Genomic DNA, 14,785 nt, shown 5'->3' with positions numbered 1-14,785 from the left:
TATTGTTAAGTCCTAACTTTTTAATAAAGATAGTTTATTATGGAGTCCTGTAGCTCAGTGATTAGAGCACTTGCTTTGCAAGCGAGAGACCTGAGTTCAATTCCAGGCAGGGCGAAACCTTGGGCAAGATTCCTTACTCCACACGCCTAATAATAATCTCTCCAAAAACCAAAAACAATAATAAATTGGTCATTTTCAATCTACGACTGTTTGTGGGACATTGCTGTGCGCAATTGGCTGCCGCGTTCGCCCACAAATATACAGTCAATTCACCTTACAGTATATTCTGTAAAGCGCTTTGGGATGTCTTCCCGACGTGAAAAGCGCTATATCAAATGCAAGGATTATTATTATTATTATTTTTGAGATTCAGAATTTAAGTGGTCTGAGGCATGACCCTGTGTAAAGGATACTATATAAATGGAAGTTGTTATTGTTGTACTGTTTACCATATGAGAGGATGTAAAAATGGTTAAATACCCGGATGCATTTGCTTCATACACACCATTATTGATTACTAATTTGATCATCAAAAGAATGGCTGTCCTTGCCCTCTTTATTGCATTCATATTATTATGAGTTTATCTGGCTAAATAAAAATTTACCAAGCCAATTAGATAATTTTACAAAGTTGATTTCTTTTACTCACCGGTGTCTCTACTTCATACATAGGCAAATGGACACTTGATTTCTCTGAGGATAAATTAGCAAAGACATTATACAGAGTTTCCCAGAAATAAAACATATATTGATCAGAGTATTAGCAAAACATTGAGGCATTAGCCTGACTACAGGTGAAGAACGCAAAGCAAGATTATGATGGTTATGATTACATCTGTATTTTCTGTTGATTAATCTAATGAAGAGAGTTTAAAACCCAGGTTCTGTTTTAATATTTAATGAAGCTAAAATAAGAAAGCTGTTTTTTAAAAGTAGCAAAGATAACAGGTTTTAAATTAGGGATATTAACCTATGCCTTCATAGAATCAATGAGAGAGTTATCATTTTTAAATATTGATGAAATATTACCTTGCTGTGAACCAAGCATTCTGATTCGGATCACTCTATAATTATTTCATGTTGTCACAAACTATACAAAAGTAGTAAATAATAATAATAATAATCCTTGCATTTGATACAGTGCTTTTCACATCTTCTAGACGTCTCAAAGCGCTTCAAAGAATATACTGTAAAGTGAATTGACTGTATATTTGCGGGTGAAATGCGGCAGCCAATTTGTGCACAGCAGTGTCCCACAAACAGTCGTGGTTTGAGTGACCAAATTATTATTGTTTTTTTATTTGTAGGATTATTATCCCCGGAAAAGCAATCTTCCAATCGACTAACAACTAGGTTCCTACTTACTGCTAGATAAACAGAGGCGTGTGGAGTAAGGAAACTTGCCCAACATTTTACCTCACCAGGAATAGAACCTAGGTCTCTTCGAGTGCTCTAACCACTCAGCTACAAGACTCCACAAGTAGGGTAGAAAAGCCACATCCTTAGGAAAATGTCTCTTAACTCCCTGTATCTCAGCTGAATGAGCAATTGACTTGGGACTTGAAGGTTTAAGTGTTGGGATGAATTACAACACTCCCACTGAGTTCATCTTGCAGTACAGACTGGGGGATCAAATCTGGGATCTTTTGGGTTCGTGAGATGTTCTGAGTTCAAAAATATAGTAATTTAGCAGCTGGCCACACGGTGGCATGCTTGTACTGTTTAAGAGAATCATAGAACTATACAGCACGGAAGAAGGCCATTCGGCCCATCGTGTCCGTGCCAGCTGTTTGAAAAGAGCTATCCAAATCAATCCCACTCCTCGCTCTCTCCCCATAGCCCTGCACAACTTGTCCTCCCCAAATAATTATCTACTTCTCTCTTAAAAGTTGTTATCGAATCAGCTTCCATCACCCTTTCAGGCAATGCATTCCAGATCCAAACAACTCCCAGTGTGAAAAAATTTCTATTCACCTCCCCTCTGTTTGAACAACTATTTTAAATTGGTGCCCTTGGGTTACCAACCCACCCTCCAGTGGAAATAGTTTCCCCAAGAAACAATTTATTGCAAACAATTTGTCTTGGCTATCCATATCTGGGCACAAGTTCACCTGCTAATCTGCAGACTTATGGATAAAAAAAATATAATTTGTAAATTTATTTTCAGATCTGGTTATATGAAATATGATGCAACAGGATCCCTTAAGAATTATTTTCTCTCTAGTTACATATGATGTTATTCTGTCAAGACATATGTTTTCAGTCACTAACCAAATTATGCAGTTTTGGTTTGTAACTTTCAATGAAAGTGCCTCTAAATGGTGCAAACCTTATGCACTTTCAGCAATGTGACCCTGCTTAGCCTTAATACTACTTAGGTGAGGAAGAGATTTCAATAATTTACAGTAGATTAGATGTTAATAATTCATCGTTTGAAATGTCTGGTTTCTTTCCCTTTGGGACAATCAAAATGAAAAAGGCTTTCAAGGTATAATTAATTATTTTTGCATTATAAACAGAGTAGGAAATGTAACCGTGAACTGTATTAACCTTGTTCATGAGAAGAGATTCATTGCCACAGATCCAATGTTTCTATTTGGGTCCATGGCAATTTGCCAATTGAAGGTCTATTATGTCCCAGGTTTTCCTCAGATGCTGAATGCCTGATCATTTCTAGGCTGTGAAGCATTATAACGTCAATTGGAAATAATATATTATCAAAGGAAGATTTGGGGTACTTAAATGAATGTACACCACCACCAAAATTACATTTGTATAGTGGTTTTCACGTCAGGAGGACATCCCAAGGTGCTGGACGACAGACCCGAGCTGGGGGTCGGGATTGATGAGGCTGGATGGCAGTGGGTGGAAGCAGGGTTGAAGAGGAGGGTCTTGAGGGAGGCAAAGGAGGGGGCGCAGCGGAAGAACTGCGTGATGGAGTTCCAAAGGATGGGGGCAGAGTGGCGGGCCAAGTGGGGGACGTGAAGCAGCCCAGAGCCCGATGAGCAGAGGGAGCAGGCAGGATGGCAGGGGGTTAGGAGATCACAGAGGTAGGGGGGAGCAAGACCACGGAGGGCTTTGAAGATGAGGACCAGGATCTTGAACTGTATCCTCTGTGTGATGGGAAGCCAGTGGAGTTGGGCGAGGATGGGGTAGTAGTGGAACCTGGTGAGGGAGAGGACACGCTGCAGAGTTTTGGATTATCTGCAGTCTATGGAGGGAGGAGTTGGGGAAGTCGACAAGCAAGGAGTTTGCATAGTCAAGCATGTATAAGGGTTTTGGCAGCCTGCGGTGTGAGACAGTGGCGGAGCTGGGCGATGTTGCGGATGTGGGGGAAGGCAGAGTGGGTCATGGCATGGATGTGGGGAAGATAGGATAGTTGAGGATCAAACAAGACCCCAAGGTTCTAGACTGGCTTAGTGAGGTGGAGTGTGCATCCTGTAGCTCAGTGGTTAGAGCACTTGCTTTGCAAGTGAGAGACCCGAGTTCAATTCCAGGCAGAGGGCGAAACCTTGGGCAAGTTTCCTTACTCCACACACCTAATAATAATCCCTCCAAAAAAAACCAATAATAAATTGGTCATTTTCAATCCATGACTGTTTGTGGGACATTGCTGTGTGCAATTGGCTGCTGCGTTCGCCCACAAATATACAGTCAATTCATTTTACAGTATATTCTGTGAAGCGCTTTGCGACATCTAGAAGATGTGAAAAGCGCTATATCAAATGCAAGGATTATTATTATTATTATCCATAGATGGTGATGCTATCAGCGTCTGAGGTGTGGAGGCGCTGACAGGAGCCAATCAGTAGAGCCTCGGTCTTGTTGATGTTGAATTGTAGAAAGTTAGCTCTCATCCAGGACTTGATGTCTGACAGACATTCTGTCAGAACAGCAGTGGTCCTGGAGTCGAAGATGGAGGCAGAGAGGTACAGTTGAGTGTCATCTGCATACATGTGAAAGTTGGCCCCATGTCTATGGATGTTGTCACCAAGAGGGAGCATGTAGATATTGAAGAAGAGGAGACCAAGGACAGAGCCCTGAGCAACGCTGCATGAGACGGTTCGGGGGCTAGAGGAGAAACCATTTGTGGAGATGAAGTGGAGGTACGATCTGAACCAGTCAAGCACAGAGCCGTGAAGGTTGAGGTGAGAGGATAGGCGGTGGATGAGGATAGATTGGTAAATGGCATCAACCGGTGTCAATATAATATGCTATACAATATTAGACAATAACACAGGTTAGCAAAGACATTCTGCCTTTGAAGAGAATTGTACAAATTCCATTTATTTAATTAATGTAATATAATGGGTTGTGAGGGAAGGTGGAGTGTTTATTTATATATATATTATATATATATAAAAATCACATACATATAAATCACAGAATGCTCAAATTCTGACATAAAAGACATACATCATAAAATGTCATTTTTTTGTGCAAATGACAATAAAAAATTAAAAAGTGCACGCACTTTGAATGTCTTCATATTTCAACAAGTATTAACTTATACAATAGAGAAGCCAAATAAAACACACATGCACAAAGCAGTGTAGGTGATCATATGCACAACTGGATTTTCTTTGTAAAGTACTAACAGGCCGACATAATTTCAAAACAGATGTACTGTTCCTTTGAAAAGAATCATGTTGCTGGCTAATGAATTCTCAGTCCTCGTTGCCAGTCTTCAGATTCATAATCTCAAATGTGCTGTTCCTGTAGATTTTGTTGTAGCTGCCCTGGTACTTCTTCCACAAATAGTGGTGTCTAATGCTGGGTTCTGAGGGTTCCAGACTACTAGCTTTGTCTTTATCAAGATTGAGTATCCTTATGTTTATTTTTTTAATAGTTTTTCATTCTAATCATCATCTTCTGGCTCTTTCTGTAATACAGATACATCTAGCTTGAAGCACTCTCTGAAAAAATTGAGGATTGAACTGTACATATGGTGCTTGCTTTTGTCTGACGTAATAAAATGGCCTTCATCTGGGTATATCTGTCACAAATAAAACAGATTAGCAAGTCATTTCCTGAATTTCTATTATAAAGCATAAATTAATAATTGAAATAAGATCACTGTAGAACTCATTGGCAGTTATTAATTTATGGAATAGCTTTGACAGTTCTCAGTAATTTTATATACATTTAAAATGTGAAGTCTTACGTCTATGTAAATAGCACTATTATTACAGGGGTAGTAGCAGCTGTTGTGATGATACACTAACTTTAGCGCATGCGTAAGATAGATGTTCACAAGACATGGGCACAGTAAGTAAAAGACCAGAACTGCAACTGTACTAAGACAAAAAGATAAGACAAGATATTGACATTTTAAATGGAATCCACAGTGACCCAGCCTTTTACTTCGGAGTGCCTCTCATCCAGCTTGTGCTATTCTTTCCCCTTGCCCGAGAGCTGCTTTACATACAGTGTCCTTTGCTGCTAGTAAGAGGTTGAAATTGGCCATTCACCAATTCTAACACAAATAAAGGGATTGGATTCTAACACAAATAAAGTGTGTGGCTCATCTGACAAGAAGTCTACAGGACATAAAGGAGCAAAGGGAAGTAGGGCCTCATCTTACATTATAACTAATGAATCTCATTATCAGGTGGACCAACCAAGCAACCACTTCTGGAACTTGAACCCATCACCACTGCAGTTTACTAACTGCAGTGCTACACCACTGCAGCATATTACACTACCACTCCATGAGCTTGCTCATGATTAGTAATGATCTGCAGAATATGACATAGGAGAGGATTTTGGGGAGTTATTGGTGAATACATTGCTGAAACCATCAGCACAGTATACTGCAGGAGTAAAGAAAGCAAACAAGATCTTGGGGGTGTAGAGATAAACGTTTAGAGTTTAAATCTCAGAAAATAATGCTGAAGAGTGCTGATCTAACCTCACTGTATCCGATTCTGGTTGCCATATTATAGTAAAGACATGTTGGCATTTAAGAAGGTACATTGAAGGAAAAGAATTTGATCACCCAAGTCACAAAATAAGGGAATATTCATACTGGAGAAGGGAGAGCTCAATGGAGACCTCATTGAAGTATTCAATGTCCCAATAATATTTAACATAAATCTAAAGGACTCAGACTCAAGCTCACAAAAAGGAAAGTGAACATATGTGTAAGTTTCTCAAAAGGTAATGAAGGCAGATTGTGTCAATAAATTCAAGAGGACATTATAAATATGCTGTTAAATTACATGTTATAGGTATTTTAAGACACATACATGCCAATTTTCTGTTTTGTTTACAATTAGCAGTAAGACAAATTTTCTTATACTGACTCTCATTCCATGACTACAGTGTCAATGCTTGTAGTAACAATTATGATCATAAGATCACATGAGGTTCAGATGGAGGAGACCCTTTGGCCATTTGACTTCATCTTTCCAAAATATCTACCCTGTTGTCCTCCTTTTACAATATCAAACTGTTCTTTTAAATGAGTCCAACATCTTTGCCCAAACCGTCCTTTTTTGTAACCTCTTTCAGTTGTTAATTATCTTCTTTGTAAAGAAATACTTCCAGGTGTCCTGAAATTGCCTTCTGCATTCCTAAACCTATATCCTCTTGTTCTACCTTATCAGCACTTCCAACAGTATTATTCTGGGCTCATGTTCTTAATCCCATTTGAAATCTTTTATTCCTTTATAAGTGCCCACTGAAAAAATCTTTTCAAGATTGATGTCCAATCGTTGCACATAGCTCGTTGTTCCAACACTGGGGAAACTTCATTGCTGTCCTCTGTCATTGTGAGAGAATGATATGGAGACCAGAACAATATGCATTACTGCAGCTCCAGCCTGAGCAAAGCACCTTACAGCTCGAGTATGACTTCTGGGGAGATGAACTCAACTAATTTGGCAATGTATACCAGCATCCTACTTGCTTTAAGGTATTGTGTAAAAATAACCAAAAAAATTCCCTTTCGATTGATTAAAATGAGAGCTAAGAATTGTTACTACATAACACCAAATACGCATCTATGACAATGCTCAATTGGATCACAGATTTCTTTCTGTATCTACCTCACCCAAAGGGCAGACCACTTTTTACTGGAGCAGTTGAATAATTTAGGATTTTGTTTCTGACTTTCTATTTTGATAGATCTAAGGGTAAAGCTGACAAATTAATACCAAAGGCTATTTTGCACTGTTGCTCCTAGCCACTGGAAAATAGATACAGACTGTTCAATTTATTTAGGATTATTCATGTTATCAATCCAAGCACACTTTCATTTCAAACATTGGTCCCAGAGGTAAAAGTAATGAGGAAAGTATCATCTCAAATTAGATTTTCATTGAGCTTCTGGAGGTTCCTTCAAAACAAATCCTCAAAAAGAGGTTTCCTAATTATGTTCAGATCATAGAATCATACAGCACAGAAGGAGGCCATTCAGCCCATTGTGTCTGTGCCGACTCTTTGAAAAGAACTATCAAAATCAATCTCACTCCCCCGCTCTCTCCCCATAGCCCTGCAAACTTGTCCTCCCCATATAATTATCTACTTCTCTCTTAAAAGTTGTTATGGAATCGGCTTCCACCGAGAAGTGGAATCTGCTGCCCGCCAATCTGCTTGCTGCACCTGCCAACAGTGGAAATAGTTTCTCCTTGTTCACTGTATCAAATCCCCTCATATATTTGAAAACTTCTATTAAGTCTCCTCTTAACCTTCTCTGCTCCAAGGAGAATAACCCTAGCTTCTCTCGCCTCTCCTGATAAATGAAGTCCCTCATTCCTGGTGCCATCCTGGTAAATCTCCTTTGCGCCCTCTCCAATGCCTTGACATCCTTCGTAAAGTATGGTGCCCAGAACTGAATACAGTCTCTAGCTGAGGCCTAACCAATGTTTTATAAAGGTTCATCATACCTTCCTGATATATGCCCCTATTTATAAAGTCTAGTATCCCGTATACTTTAACAGCTGCCACCTTCAAGGATTTATATGAAGCCCCAGGTCTCTCTGTTCCTTCACCCCCTTGAAGATTGTACCATCAGCTTACATCGCCTCTCCTCATTCTTCCTCCCAAAATGCATCACTTCGCATTTCTCCACATTAAACTTCATCTGCCACCTGTCTGCCCATTGTACCAGTCTGTCTATGTCCATTTGCAGTCTGCTACTATCCTCCTCACTGTTTACTACTCTTCCTAGCTTAGTATCATCTGCAAACTTGGAAATTATACACCCTATACCCAAGTCCAGGTCATTTATATAGATGAAAAACAGTAGTGGTTGCAATACTGACCCCTGAGGGACACCACTGCACACTTCCCTCCAGTCAGAAAACAACCGTTCACCACCACTCTCTGCTTTCTGTCTCCCAGTCAGTTCTGTATCCGCTGCCACTGTCCCTTTAATACCATGGGCTTTTATTTTGCTTACAAGTCTCTTATGTGACACTTTATCAAAAGCCTTTTGAAAATCCATATAAACTACATCAACTGCACTATCTTCATCCACCCTCTCTGTTACTTCATCAAAAAACTATCAGGTTTGTTAGACATGACTGGCCTTTAACGAATCCGTGTTGGCTGTCCTTTATTAACCCATATTTTTCTAAACGAAAATTAATTTTGTCCCGGATTATAGTCTCTAGAAGTTTCCCCACTACTGATGTTAGGCTGACTGGCCTGTAGTTCCTGGGTTTATCCTTCTGGCCCTTTTTGTACAGGCGAGTAATAGTTGCAACCCTCCAGTCCTCTGGCCCTACCCCATTGTCCAAGGAGAATCGAAAGATTGTGGCCAGAGCCTCCATTATTTTCACCTTTACTTCCCTCAGTAACCTAGGATGCATCCCGTCCGGACCAGGTGACTTATCTACCTTGAACACCAACAACCTTTTTAGTACCTCCTCTCGGTTTATTCTTATCTTATCCAATTTCTCTACCCTATTCTCCGATACTGAGGCATTGGCTACATCCTCTTCTTTTGTGAAGGCAAAATACTTGTGGAGTCCTGTAGCTCAGTGGTTAGAGCACTCGCTTTGCAAGTGAGAGATCTGAGTTCAATTCCAGGCAGGGCGAAACCTTGGGCAAGTTTCCTTACTCCACACGCCTAATAATAATCCCTCCAAAAAACCCAAAACAATAATTAAATTGGTCATTTTCAATCTACGACTGTTTGTGGGACATTGCTGTGCGCAATTGGCTGCCGCGTTCGCCCACAAATATCCAGTCAATTCACTTTACAATGTGTTCTGTGAAGCGCTTTGGGACGTCCTCCCGACGTGAAAAGCGCTATATCAAATGCAAGGATTATTATTATTATTATTATTATTACTCATTCAGTATGTCAGCCATACCCTTTGCCTCCACAAGATGATTTCCTCGTTGGTCCCTAATTGGACCCACCCTACATTTGACTAACCTTTTATTATTTATATGCTTATAAAATACCTTAGGATTCCCTTTTATGTTACCTGCTAATTTTTTCTCATACAATCGTCTTGCCCCTCTTATTTCCTTTTTCATTTCTCCTCTGTACTTTCTATATTCTATTCGATAAACGCCTTGGGACGTCCTCCCGATGTGAAAGGCGCTATACAAATATAATCTTCTTCTTGTATTTTGGACCTAATATTTATCATAAGCCTCCTTTTTCTGTTTTATTTTAATCCCAATTTCCTTATTCATCCAGGGAGGTTTGGATGCCCACCTTTCCCCTTTGTGGGAATGTATTTGTTCCGCCCCGAACTATCTCCTCCTTGAAGGCTTCTCATTGCTCATTAGTTGTTTTACCTGCCAATCTTTCTTTCCAGTCCACCTTGGGCTTACATTTCTCAACCAATCACAGACTCAGTCAGAGTGAGAGTCCCTTTATAACTCATTGAAATTAGCCCTCTTCCAGTTAAGCATCTTCACCTTTGATTGTTCCTTGTCCCTTTCCATAAGTACTTTAAACCTAATGATGTTGTGATCACTGTTGTCCAGATGCTCTCTGACTGAAACCTGCTCCACTTGCCCCACTTCATGCCCCAGAAGTAGATCCAGCACTGCTTCCTTTCTCGTTGAGCTGGAAACATACTGATCCAGAAAGTTATCCTGCACACATTTCAGGAATCCTTCCCCCTCCTTGTCCTTTACACTGTTATTTTCCCAGTCTATGTTAGGATAATTGAAATCCCCCATCATCTCTATTGGTTTTACGTCTTTCTGAAGTCTGCTTGTAGATTTGCTCGTCTATCTCCTTCCCATTATTTGGTGGTCGATAGTATACACCTAACAAAGTAACAGCTCCTTTTCTGTTCCTTAACTCTAACCAAATAGATTCTGTTTTTGGACCCTCTAACACATCGTCCCTTTCTAGGGCCATAACCATGTCTTTAATCAATATTGCCACTTTCACCTCCTTTTTTTCCTTCCCCATCCTTCCTGAAAACATTGAATATTCAGCTTACATTCCTGCCCTTGTTTGAGCCACGTCTCTGTTATTGCCACTACATCATAACCCCATGTGGCAACTTGAGCCGCAGCTCACCAATCTTAGTTGTCACACTCCTTGCATTTACACACATGCTCTCCAAGACTTATTCTTTTCTGCATTTCTCCCCTGTCTAATCCCTCCTTTTTCTGGATTACTCCTTATTACATTGCTTTTCATCTATCCCAGCCCTCTATGTAACTTGTTTGCCCTCTCTAATGCTACATCCTGATTCCTTTCTCTCCTCAAAATTAGTTTAAACCCTTCCCCACAGCACTAGTTAACCTCCCTGCGAGGACATTGGTCTCAGCCCTGTTCATCTTGTACCCATTCACCTTGTACATGTCCCACCTGCCCCAGAACTGGTCCCAATGATCCAGGAACCCAAAGCCCTCCTTTCTGCACCATTTCTCCAGCCATGCATTCATGTGTTTGATCCTGCTGTTTTGATACTCACTTGCACGAGCCACTGGGAGTAATCCAAAGGTCAACACCTTTGAGGTCCTACTCATTAACTTTTTCCTTAGCTTCTGATACTCTCCCTGAAGGACCTCAGCCCCTTTTTTCCTTACATCATGAATCTCAACATGGACCACGACTTCTGGATGTTCCCCTTCCCCCTGTAGAATGTTTTGTGATGTCTTTAACCCCGGCACCAGGGAGGCAACATAACATGCGAATCACATCTTTGGTTGCAGAAACGCCTGTCTACTCCTTTCACCATTGTGTCCCCAATGACAATTGCATTGACACTCTTCCCTGTGTTCCCCTGTGCATCCATTTGCTTTTGACTCCCCTCCCCAGAGGTGTCATCACCCTGATCGGTATTCAGTACAAGAACCAGTTTGTGAGTACCACACTCTCAGGGGATTTCTGTACTGCCCAAACCCTCCTGAAACATTTGATCCATGAATTCTTCAGCATCTCGTATGCTATGTAGTGACACCAGCCTCTCCTGAAGCTCAGAAACTCTGACCTCAAGCAGCCGGAGGCACATCCTACACACGTGTTTGTCCAGGGCAAACAAAGCATCACGGAGTTCCCACATGGCATGTATTGTGCAAGCAACCGGTCTCAGCTTCCCTGCCATATTCCCAGACATGTTTTTATTATTTTAATATAGCTATTTTATAACTATGTACCTCTTTCACCCTCTGCACTGAATTCCCACTCTCACCAAATTCCCTAACAGAATTCTTACTCTGTTCCATTTCATTCAGTTCCCTCCTCACACTGCTAGGCTCTCTGCTCAAGTGAAGTTCTTGCAAGTATAGGACTCAAACAAAAGCACCCAATTGTGACTGGTCAGCAGATATTTTAATGCCCAACACCTGGCCTATGATTGACTGCTAATTGACTTGTTTGCCTGCTTATATATAAGGTTTCCTCTACCTCAAGATAGATTTCCCACTTTTCTGCTGAATGAAAGGGTTCTCTCTTCCTCTCTGGTATTTCTCTTGCTGAAGAATTCCCACTCTCACCATATTCCTTAAAATAATTCTCACTCAGTTCCCTCCTTACACTGCTGGGCTCTCTGCTCAAATTTACTTGCTCAGAATAATCTTACAAAGGTTTGGATAGGATACAGTTGATTGCTGGAAATGTCCTGAGCTGAATAAAAGGCCTCATGGTTTGATTTTGGACTGCGATTCACAATATTTGAATCTGTGAGAAGCTTATCAATTACCGAGATCAACACTTCGGTTATTTTCTTCCTGCATTACACCTAATTCATTGATTTATATGTGGTTTATTTACTTTTTGAGTTATTTGTGACATATCTGAATATGACCTGGATTCTGCTCTTGTCAATTGTTTGCCCTCTCCTATTACTGATAATTTGTCCTATCCACTATTACCCTCTCTCTTCTTTTTAGTGTTTGTTAATTTTGTGTATCTGATTCTTTCATGCAATATTTAATTTCACATTTCGCTTTTGACCAAGAATCTCACTCTGACTGAGTCTGTGATTGGCTGAGAAATGTTTTTTTTCTCTTTGTTCGGGGGGAAAGTGGGACGTGCTAATCAAGAGAATGACATGTGAAAACCCCTTGCCCTCCTTAAGAATCTCCAACTTTAGCTGTAGAGAGCTTGGAGAACCAGTTTCTATTTGCCAGTTGTGGACTCTATGTCCTATTCCAAAGGAGAATCGGAATATCCCACTAGTGTTTCCCAGGGGCAGGAGTGATCCTGATAATTATTTTCTCTTATCCAGCTGAAAGGACTCTACTGCTTTGCAATGCCTACAGTGATGCTCGGTTCAGTTCAAGAGCTGAAAAATTCTATCCTCATTTCCCTTCCACAGTTGGCATTTCCCTGCTCCAAAATGAAAAGTGCTCATGTGCACTATGCTCACATGCAGTGGGCTGCCTGTGCATCTCAGGATTAGCACTTTGAACTTTACAGCAAGAAATAGGTATAGTGGATAGGTATCCTATAGTGGATCTGCTTGAAGAATCAGCAGTTTGGTGTATACTAGTTTTGGGATCTGCTTATAAGAATCACTGTTCCAAAACATTAGTCTGTTAAATTGCTTAAACACCTTCCTACGAATCTGTATAATATTACACATGTTTACAGCACCAAAGGAAGTCATTCACATCAACATTTAGGTGCTGGTACGAAATTTCAAAATGGAGCTATCTATGCCAATTCCATCCCCTGATTCTTTCTCCACCCCCCCCCCCCCCCATCACTGGGTAACCAGGGAAAATCAGATACCTGCAAAGTGTAGTTTGCTTCAGTTTTCATCAGGTGTTGAATCAACTCCGCTGTGTGTTGAAAATGTACATCGGCTGAAAAAAGTAATAAGAGCAGTGGGAAGAAGAACTTGGGTTTATTAGCTGTTCATCAAGGCAAAACCTCATCAGACTCCTTTAAATGGGTGTAAATTCATGAATCATGAAATTACCACACTCATATAGTCAACCAAAGACAATACATGATTCACAATGTGTGCTAGAAATAATTCCACTGAGTGCTGGTACCTAAATGAACACTTAACCTACTCTAAGTTCTTCACATAGCAGCAATAAAATAACAAAGGAAAACATGAGAAATCTTTTGGTATTTTTCAAGGCAGAATCATTTTTCTTTTCAACAATAGTGAATAATCAATCTTCCTCAGTCACTTCATCTTCAAAGAAAGCTATAACTCAGAAAGCGAAGTTTTAAGTCATCATTGTTACCTTTCTCACCATGAATAGGGTAATCTCACATAAAGACACATATCAACAAATGCCTATATGAACAACTCACTGTTCGTATAGGTATAATGTGACAAGATGCTCACACTTGTTTTCAAATCCCCTCAAGTCCTGGCACTTCCCTACTTCTCTGACCTGTTTACCCCCCAACCCACAACCTGCTGCCTCTGCTCAACTGGCTCCAGTCTTCTGCATATCCCTCATGCCCTCCATTCCACGTTGGTGGCCACACTTTAAGCCACTATAGCCCGAAACTCTGGAGCACACTATCCCTCCGCTTTGCCCCTTCCTTCAGGTCATGCCTGAAGACCTTCCTATTTGACCGTGCCTACGGTCACCTCCCCCTCCCCCCAGCTCGGCATCGTGCTCTGCCACTGTCAAGCGCCCTGGGACACAACCCTGTGTTAGGGGCAGATTGTTGTCATTGTTGTCAGTTGATATAAGTATCTATATGAATACCACATTGTAAAATTCAGTTGCCTATCACTTGAAGTTGACTTCCTCAGTTGTATTTTTGCTCAATCAGTTAACTGAAATGCAATATCTTGCAGAAGTAACAATCCAGTACATATTCATCCTGTGTGTGGAAAGGAGGGGGAGGGGGGTTGGGGAACCATTACACATAGGTGCGGGAAGAGACAGAGTTGTAATTACTGATTTAAGGTGACCATGATAATTCACATGAAGCCAGCCTGAAGAAAATGGTATTTTAAAACAATAATAATCCTTGCATTTGATATAGCACTTCATCACATCTTCGAGACGTCTTAAATCCACCAATTCACTAACAACTGGTTCCTACTTACTGCTAGGTAAATAGAGGCGTTTGGAGTAAGGAAACTTGCCCAACATTTCGCCTTGCTGGGAATCGAACAAACGTCCTCTCGCTTGCGAGGCGAGTGCTCTAACCACTAAGCTACAAGATAAAATATATTTCTATCTGTAACCTTCACCATTCTTATTTCTGAATTCTCAGAACATTCTAAAAGGAAATTGTTCTTATTCAAGTCATTATAAAAGAGTTACAAACGTTTAACCTGTCCTGTATATGGTGTACTTTATTCCAGTTTTTAATAAAACAATAAATAACTCCTGGTTTTACAAAATAACGCTATTTGATACACTGTGCATTGTTTAT

General features: G+C 40.5%; 1 protein-coding gene across 1 annotated transcript in view; it reads right to left on the bottom strand.

Annotated features, from left to right (window-relative positions):
* Nucleotides 1-4,404: 4,404 nt before the first annotated feature.
* Nucleotides 4,405-14,785, bottom strand: part of LOC103180371 (inactive dipeptidyl peptidase 10) — a 329,145-nt gene continuing 318,764 nt past the window's right edge. The window contains 2 exon segments of the mRNA XM_007896177.2: nucleotides 4,405-4,996; nucleotides 13,163-13,236. Of these exon segments, the coding sequence (XP_007894368.2) occupies nucleotides 4,859-4,996; nucleotides 13,163-13,236 (212 nt within the window). The 3' untranslated portion in view covers nucleotides 4,405-4,858.

The sequence above is a fragment of the Callorhinchus milii genome, unplaced genomic scaffold (genome assembly GCF_018977255.1).
Source record: "Callorhinchus milii isolate IMCB2004 unplaced genomic scaffold, IMCB_Cmil_1.0 Scaffold6, whole genome shotgun sequence".
Taxonomy (NCBI): Eukaryota; Metazoa; Chordata; class Chondrichthyes; order Chimaeriformes; family Callorhinchidae; genus Callorhinchus; species Callorhinchus milii.
Note: the sequence above shows the minus strand (reverse complement) of the source record. Positions and strands in the feature narration are given on the sequence as shown.